General features: G+C 36.5%; 1 protein-coding gene across 1 annotated transcript; it reads left to right on the plus strand.

The window, feature by feature from the left end:
- The first annotated feature begins 210 nt into the window (after positions 1-210).
- On the plus strand, positions 211-8,353 carry LOC103410580 (uncharacterized). Its single transcript, XM_008349263.4, has 10 exons — positions 211-536; positions 2,858-2,983; positions 3,716-3,803; positions 4,721-4,806; positions 4,878-5,093; positions 5,765-5,943; positions 7,054-7,212; positions 7,287-7,367; positions 7,459-7,513; positions 7,865-8,353. The coding sequence occupies exons 1-10, from the start codon at positions 426-428 to the stop codon at positions 8,069-8,071; spliced, it is 1,308 nt and encodes a 435-aa protein (XP_008347485.1). The 5' UTR covers positions 211-425; the 3' UTR covers positions 8,072-8,353.
- The last annotated feature ends 640 nt before the right edge of the window (positions 8,354-8,993 follow it).

Consider the following 8,993-nt stretch of genomic DNA (forward strand, 5'->3'; position numbering starts at 1 on the left):
GGAGAGACCAACGGTTATGGGTGTAAAAAGAAATCCACATATTGAATTGGGTTTATGGGGGTATATTAGGTAGTAAATTAGAATTTAAAAAGATTAATAGTTTAGTTAAAAATCAAATGGGTGTAAAGAGTAAGATAGAGGTAGAAATAAGTTACATGAATTTAGATAAAATTTTCCAAAAATATTTCCCTCAAATGATTGAATGAGTACCACGATAAACACTCTATAACTTATCGTACATGACCAGCGCCCAAGAAAAAGCCAGAGATCTTCTACTGTTTTAGTAAGAAAGCCCTTTAACGGGGGGAGGCAGATTGTCTGCCCTCGCCCTTCCCATCCCCTTTGCCTTTTTACAGCCTTCTCGCTCTTCTTCTTCTTCTTCCTCTTCCGAGCCTGCAAATAGAATTTTTAGTGAGAGAGAGAGAATGTCTTTGGCGTCTGTGAAAATGTCGGAGGACGTGTGGCTGACGTGCCTCACTCACGCATTGTCCACCGAGACGGAGGAGATCATGGGCCTCCTGCTTGGTGACATTGAGGTTACACTCTCTGCCATTTGCCATCTTCCAATTTGTTCAGCTTCTTCCATTTCTGTTATGCGCATGTTAGGTTTTCTTATTGTCTGCTGAATTCTTCATTTCTTTGGGTGTTGAAAATTGAAATTGCTTCATGGGTTTGACGCTTGGAATGAATTTAGAGCTGGAGTTGTCTGCAAATTTGTGGGTTTTGGGTTGTTTTCTGAAATGGGGTTTCTTCAAATTTTAGTAATTTATTGATTTATTTTTTCGAGGAGTGTGAAATTGGGGTACTGGGAATTGGTAATTGGTAATTTGGGTTATATCAAATCATAGTACTCGTTGCTCTCTTTGTTTCTTTTAACTAGATAAGTTTTCGGTGGTTTCACCCTGACGATTGTGATTCAATGAGTTTTATTCTGGGAACAGAGTACAGAATTTGTGCTGAATGCGATTTGTTTGAGATAGTTACTTGAAATTGGTTTTAAACTACTAGGTTTCTCGGAATTGTTATGTTTGCTTCGAGTGACTGCTATTCATTTGGTTGTTCGTATATTCCCATTCAGCTATCAGCTTGCTAAGTCCAGATAAATTTTGAAATCTCAGTTGCATTATAAAATTAAATGGGAAAGCTTCTTCAAGCCATAGGACTAACATTAGAACATTCATAGAGAAAATAAGGGAAGCTTCAGCCTGATTTTCTACCAAATCAGCAGGTTAACTCATCTATTTCTATCCAAAATACTTCCCAAACCAAAAAAATCATTTAAAGCAAATGTGCACAATTTGAAACAAAAAAAATTCACATTGTTGAGCACTACGCATTAGCTTGTTCAAACTGTGCACATTTGCTTTAAATGATTTTTTTTGGTTTGGGAAGTATTTTGGATAGGATAGCTTAATGGTATGATTTTGTTGTAATGAATATTTTTCAATTGTAAAGTTTCAAGCCAATACATGGATGTCTTGCAATTGAAATGACACTATGAACAAATGTAACCCTTATTTTGGTTGATACAATGATTTTTTGTTGCTCGGAATTTTTTTATTGATTGAATAGTTTATTTTTAAAAATGCCCAAAATTTATGCGTTTGAATTAGGGCTGGTTTGGTATTGCTGTGCTTTGAAAAAAAGCTGCTGTAAGAATAAGCGGCTGTGCTGTGAGAATAAGCGGCTGTGAAATAAAGCCAGTAGAGTGTTTGGTAAACTTTTTTGTGAAAGTGCTTTTGGAAAAAAAATCAGGATGATAGTGTGTCTTTTCATTAAAGGAGCACTGTAGCTCTGTGTGCTTTGAAAAAACTGGCTTTTTTTCAAAGCAGCAAATAGCAGCTTCAGCTTTTCCTTTTATTTTCAGCTTATTCTCACAGCAGCTTCCAAAATAAGCCCTTTTTTTTCAGTTTACCAAACACAAAAATGACCCTCAGCTTTTTTTCACAGTGGCTTTTTTTAAAATCACCTCAATCCCAAACGGGGCCTTAGAGTTTTCAAAAATAAAATTGAGACTTGTTTAGTGAGTAGGCTAGAGGTAAATAAATGTGTAAAAACTGAAATGTCTAAAATACCCTTAAAATTAATAGTCCATTACAAAAGTGGGTAAAGTGAGACAAAAGAGTTGAAAATGTCAATTTCAAAGGGCAAAGTGAGACAAAACCAATTTCAAGGGGTAAACTGAGACTCAATGGCAATTTCAGGGGGCATTTCAACTAATAAGCCTCTTTTGTTTAGGTTAGTTGAGTCAGTCATCCAGTACAGATTTCACCGCCACCACTGTATCTGGTTGCCGATTGCTAATATTTGATTGACTTAGAGTTCTGATTCAATGGTTCTGTCAATATGTTGCAGTCCACAAGATCTTTGATGCTGTGCGCTCGAAGATCCCTTCCATTGAAATTCTTTTGTAATGCCATTCACTCTGGTCAGACTGAAGGCTTGTGTCTTGTGTTCCATCCTTGGATTCTAGATATGAAGCGTAGGCAGTTTCTGGTTTCATCTGTTATGTTGGTTTTTTGGGTCCTTCAGGTGTGCCAATTTAAGTGGAATGCTCCCAGTATTTGGCCTAATGATCTGTGCGACTTGAAATTTATTTTACTCTGTCTCGAAATACCCTGAAAAATAATTGCATGTTTTACAGTCTACTCCAAATGAGAAGTTCTTATCATTTTTTTTTCTGGTGAATCCAATTCTGAAGGTGATACATAGATGGACACGTCAATGTAGTTGTGATATATAGAACAAATTTCATGTATGTATTTGTCCTCTTTGTCTTGTTTTCCCGTTATATCATAGCTTTATCTATTGTCTTATGGTTATAACATTTCTCTCCCCATGATGGTGGAAATTTCAGAACTCCGTAAATGGCAGTGTGACAGCACTAATTTGGGGAGCATCACCTCAGACACGATCTGATCGGAGGAAGGATCGTGTGGAGACTAATCCTGAGCAGTTGGCTGCTGCATCAGCCCAGGCCGAGATATCCTTTATGTGTTTAAAGTGTTTTTTCATTGTCTTTTTTATATTCATATCTTTTGATATTTGCATACTTACCACATGAAAACAACAAAAAGATCCCTCATATCTCTAAATTAGTTATCATTATGACCACAAAGAGAAAAAATAGCTGCCGTTACCCTCATGATTAAACATTACAGTTGGTGATCTCCAAGTATAAAAGTGCTCTGGTTTAAGGGGAGCACTATAGTCTTTTTACAATAAGCATAATTTTCTTGTTTGGTGAACTTATCCTCAATGAACTTCAGTCCAGTCCCCTAAACTAATGATAAGCTGAAGAAGGAAGATATTCAAAGACATGCTTAACATTTATTACTAGGACTCCTTGACAAGTAACCCTAGCTTCCTTAAACTACATGGTGTAGTCAGTCACCATAAACTGTCGCGTTAGATTTGTGCTGTACTTATTTCATGTATTAGGGTTTTTTGTATCATAGTTTTCACTGTTTTGCTTTAAATGGTGATATAATTTTTTATCCACAAAAAAGTGGGGGCTCAACAGTATCAGGCAATTAGAAAAAACTGTAAGATGCACGAGCTCTTAGAGATATGTGCAGTTGGTTCAACATTTACATCCTTTAGCATTATGGCTATTCATGATTGTTGTGTTCATGGTATTTGCATGTAGCACTTCTTTTTATTATCTTTACTTTTAAGGGTTATTCATGATTTTGTGTACTTAACTCTATACCACAGAATGACACTGTCAACTGGAAGAACAACTAGAGTGATTGGGTGGTACCATTCACATCCTCATATTACAGTTCTCCCATCTCATGTTGGTGGGTGTTATCTGAATACTCAAGCTTTGTGTCATTGTACTCATTAGCACATTCGTTCATGAGGTTGGGCTAACAATAGTAGAGCTTAGTTATAACTTATAAGACAACTTGGGAAAGTATCAAAAGCTACTGAATAATTGAAACCTCAATATGTTCGTGGATAACTAATCACCTTCCTGGGAGTGGTATGAAATATGATGAATCTACACAACCTCTGCCAGATATGTAGGTTCTATTCAATACTTTGAGGTGGCTGGAAATCATGGGTTGGTTTTTGGATCAGGGAAATTTTGCCTGTTTTAACCAAGAGTGCATGCACAGATAGATGGAACATGAAGTTAGAAGCCATGCTGTGATATTGGATCACAGTGTCGTATCAGAGTTTACTTTTTGAATAACTGTAAACCAACAGTTTGAAATTATTCTTTGTAATTTTTTTGGGCCTTGATGTGATATTGTGATTGATGGCATGGTTATAGTCTACCATCAGTGCAGTTGCTTTTTCTGTTGTGTTTCAAGGTGGAAGAAGGTGCAGAGAGAATGATAATGGTCCAAGGGAGAGACATAAGTTGATAGAGGAGACTTTACAAATAAGTAGAGAGATTAAAAGGCTAACCTTGTCCATAATGCAGCAAGCTAATTTTTCTAATAAATCAATAAAGGATTGCCTTCTTCTTTTTGCCATATGGCCACCATTAGATATGTCAAAATATGGTTTGATCTGTGGCTCATGACGTGATACCCATATATATATATATATATGTGTGTCTGTATATGTCATGCTGTTACTCAACATTAATCTCTTGAATAGTGTTGCACTCTTTCTAATATTTGGATCAGATGTGGTTATTTGTTAGACATGCTATCATAGTCAATTGCTGGAGACCGATATTACAGCTGTGTTCTACTTTGTGCAGACGTGCGGACGCAGGCAATGTATCAACTTCTAGATTCTGGGTTTATTGGGCTCATATTTTCCTGTTTTAGTGAAGATATAAACAAGGTTCACATTATAAATGGTATTTGTAAATGGTATCAACTTCTAGATTCTTTAGTCATACTCGGTATTTTCAGGTTGGGCGAATCCAAGTCATTGCATTTCAGTCCTCAGATGGGAAGCAGCATCACATGTCAAGACCCATATCTTTATCTCCTATACATAAAAGTCCGGTTATAGAAGTTGAATCGTCTTTAAGTACCTCAGAAAATGTACCAGCGAGATCCACCTTAACTAGAGCAGGGAGTCCTGAACAAGACACAGCTGATTCAAGAACTTCTGGAACTATAAAGGTATTATATCTATTTTATTAAAAATGAGAAAAGGAAGGAAAAAAAACATGTTAGTTGATGATGGATGATAGCTGCAGTCTCACCACTTGTTTCACTGAATAAATGCATGATTATAGTTCTTCAAGTATGGACTGTATTGATGTCTTGAAGTGTCATGAATGATGAAACTAGTTTCTGTCCTTTCACATTAAATTTAAAACTTAGGTTTTTTGCAGATACCTGATGGCCTATGCATCTTTGTGGTCATTATTCATTCATATTACCGTGGCACTGGAAATATGAATAATGAGAATAAGTGTCAAAATTCCGTTCAATTTGATTAATAGGTTATTGTTAATAGGAGTGCATTTTGGCCTATAACAGTTAAATTAATTCATATTTCCAGCTATTCTTTCCAACAAACTCAGTGGCCATCTCATATATGAATCGTGGAAGGCATGTGACCCAGTATATTATAGGGCCATGAAGAAAGAAAATAAGTAATGAGTTTAGCTTTTTTCCCTGATTGCTTTTGTTGGTGCCTCAAGTCAAAGAATGTGATAGGAGCTCCATTCAAATGAGCCTTCTCTATTCTACTTGTGATAGTTCTTGTTGCATACTTGCTTGTCTAGAGATCCCGTTTTCATGCCGGTCCATTTTGTACTATCCCTAAATTACTTGATTTTTTTTAGGGTGGGGGAAGGTCCTCAGACCTAGGGCTTCTCTTTGCTAATGCAGATGCAAGTCATCTAGGAAGAGTTGGAGGAAACTACCAGACTGACACATCAAGCAACATCATTGGCGATATAGATCCCATGGATATGTCAGAGAGTATGCAAGAAGCAATGCACCGTTCTAACTTGGATATGAGGTTTGCATGGGTTCTACTTGATACCTGTTATCCTTATTATTGTCGTTGTGTAAAACTGTGTGATTGGTGCTGGGAATGCTTGTGATTTGCCTTTAGTTCAACCAGTGGGCAAATTTCTACTCATGCATTCGCTCCCCTAAATGTTATACCATGACAGAAATTCAGATCTTTTTCCATAAAACTTCCCAAACAAATTCAATTGGAGTAAGATTAAGTCTGTCCTCATTACACAATATAAAGATTCATAATTTTAGTATAATTCCCTAGCATGTTATCAATGTTTTAACAAGAGTATTTAGCTTTGCTAATTGTAGAATAGGTTCCAATAGTAGACATTTTGTCTGGCAGCAGACTTAGCAGCATTGCTATAGCTGCCTAAAATTCATTGAAAAGAACCGAGTAAATTTCCAGAATTTAGCGATTCTCAAGTCTCTGACTTCTTGCTATAAATCCATTGTCTTATCTAAAAACCAATTGACTGGAGGAATGGTCCAGTGTTTTAATTTATTTTGGGTCCCTGCAAGAATAGTGTTGTTCCTCTTTATCCTGATTCTTTTCTATCTCTTCCGATTGTTTACTTGATGAATTGTTTTCTATGTATTCAGCTTACATCTCTCTTCACTCACGCATGAAGAATAAATGACTAGTTCTAGCATCTGCATGTTTTCTTGCATCAATTTGAAGTTGAGATTTCAGTTTGGATATGATAAATGATGTTGTACAAATTTTGGGTGTATTTATGTTGCTTTTATAAAATGCATCGATGGTGATTCATTAAAGCACCATAATCTTCTTCATGTTTATTGGGAGCCGATGGGCTTGTTGTTATCCTAAATGTGAATGGTTTGATTAATAGATATTGGTGTCTCTTGGAGGAGTCATTTAGTTGGCTATGTTCTTTGATTTTAAGATCCATATTTCTGAGCCCCTGATGTCAAAGAAAAGAAAGAACAAGACCATCCACAATTATATATGAACCTCAGCATGCTCCTGGTTACGCCGATGCTTAGCCAATTAATGAACAATGTCTAATTCCATTATGCTGTCATAAAAGAGAATTTTGAATTTCTAATCCTTATTTTCTTTCCTTCTTCCTGTTTTTGCTTGCAGTGGTGCCGAGTATGTCAGGAAAGAAGTTCCTCTTCATGTTTTACCGACCTCATCTCTTGTTAAGCTCGATTCACCTTTAATGTCATTCACAGAATTGCAACGAGTACTGTATGAAGAGGAGCAAGCGGCTTATAACCAAGCAATCTTGCAAAATATGAGGTGATACATTGATATTCCTTCACTTTATATTAATCAACCCAGTGTTGATTCTAATGGGCTTTGGTTTTGCTTAGGGATGGGAAAGTGCATCCACTTACTTTCATACACCATACATCAATGTACCAGTCTTCCATGTGCAAATTAATCGAATATTGGTCAGAATTATACTCCCATCTCTGTATTAGCTGTTTATGCCTGGTCTTTATCTTTTTTTTGTACTTTAACTTTGTTTTTAATCCTATGCAGTTTGAGTCCTGCCATAAGTGCACTGCAATGTCGGTTAAGAGAGAATGAAACTCGGGTATAATACCATGCAATTTGTAGATAGTAAGGATGTTTTGTTAATCTCAAAAGTGTTCAAGTTTGATGGAGTTTCAACGGAGTTTGATTGATTTGAAAATTCCATCTTGAGCTTGAGACATTTAATAATTTAAACCTGAGACTTCTATTTCGTGTTACAAACTCATTTACGACTCAAAGTGCATTTCCTTTAACACTGGACATACATGATGACTGACCTAATGGTGCCATCTCTATGGTCCTTGGCCATGCTCAAATTTCAATTTTTTTGGTCTGTAGTTTGTGACATTATGACATAGTTGTCTTTCTCGTGTAAACTATATTTATAAATGAATGGCCTTTGCTGAAACAGTTAGCAGTGCTCACCGATGAAGTGAAGAATTTGGAAACCGAGATGCATAGAACAAGCGAGTCAAACTCAGGATCTCCTCGTCCAGTTTCATCGCCTGTACTCCGTGGAAGTGCTCCGTTGGGGCACAGGGACTTGTTTCATCCAACTGAATCTGTCAGTGCAAGGAGTCTGGCTGGTTCTGGCAGTCGGAGCCGAAAAGGTTCATAATGCAATCTCAGAGAAAATCTTCTGCCGAATGCATACCGTGTAGCATTTGGATTAGCTTGATATGCAGAGTGTGGTTTTGCAAAATATAGTTATGCTAAAACGGATTGCGCCTTATATGCAACGAAATGTGTTGGAAATTGCTGCTGGTGTAGGCGCAAGCTTTTTTTTGTTTTTTTGAAACAATGTTGCACTTTCGAGTAAATAGGGTACAATTATCGTGCAAATTCTACATGTATGCAGATGTAATGAAATTTTTCAATGGAAATCAATTGCCTTTTTTTTTGGGTTTTTGCGATTTAAACAAATTTGTTTGTTGTGATTGTATTGCATGGCGATTAGAGTTGCATTCTTATCACTCATCTTCCAATTCCTCTATGGCACCAAGTTTCTTTTTCTATTTCATCCTTTTATCACAACAAAGTAAAACAATAAGAGCCTCCCTCAAAAGTGAGGCCTGGAGTAGGAGAAATTCTTGTATGCGGATGATTTAATCACATGCCCATCTGATGGCACACAAAACCCTGTTTTTGTTTCACCTACCCCCTTTCCTCGGTTGCATCCCTTGTGTCTGGTGTTCGTATATGTACTTGTCCGATCGCACACATAAAATACCCTACTTTATTTTAGTCTCATCCCCTACCGGTCATACCCCTTTGTGTCTGGTGCCTAATATGTGTGTGTTCGGACTGAACAATTTTGTCCTAGCGTAGGACTTGGGTTTTGCTTTATAAGGTCCTTGTTTTCCTTTTCTAAATTGTGAATTTCCTTTCGAATACTTGTTTGTATTGTTTTATATATTAGTATAAGATAATAATGACTTCAAAACTATAGTTTATAATTAAATAAGGCGTAGAAACACCTAAAAATGACAATTTTATATAAATGTCGTAAATTACTGATTTAGCAATTAAATTTCTTATTC

This window comes from Malus domestica, chromosome 17 (assembly GCF_042453785.1).
Source record: "Malus domestica chromosome 17, GDT2T_hap1".
Lineage (NCBI taxonomy): Eukaryota > Viridiplantae > Streptophyta > Magnoliopsida > Rosales > Rosaceae > Malus > Malus domestica.

What these genes read in the sequence shown, in the direction of transcription:
- LOC103410580 (XM_008349263.4), top strand. Translation starts at nt 426, where the DNA reads ATGTCTTTGGCGTCTGTGAAAATGTCGGAGGACGTGTGGCTGACGTGC. An exon ending in AGTTCTCCCATCTCATGTTG is followed by an intron (nt 3,804 to 4,720) that starts GTGGGTGTTATC and finishes TACTTTGTGCAG; the next exon opens with ACGTGCGGACGCAGGCAATG. An exon ending in GAACTTCTGGAACTATAAAG is followed by an intron (nt 5,094 to 5,764) that starts GTATTATATCTA and finishes GATTTTTTTTAG; the next exon opens with GGTGGGGGAAGGTCCTCAGA.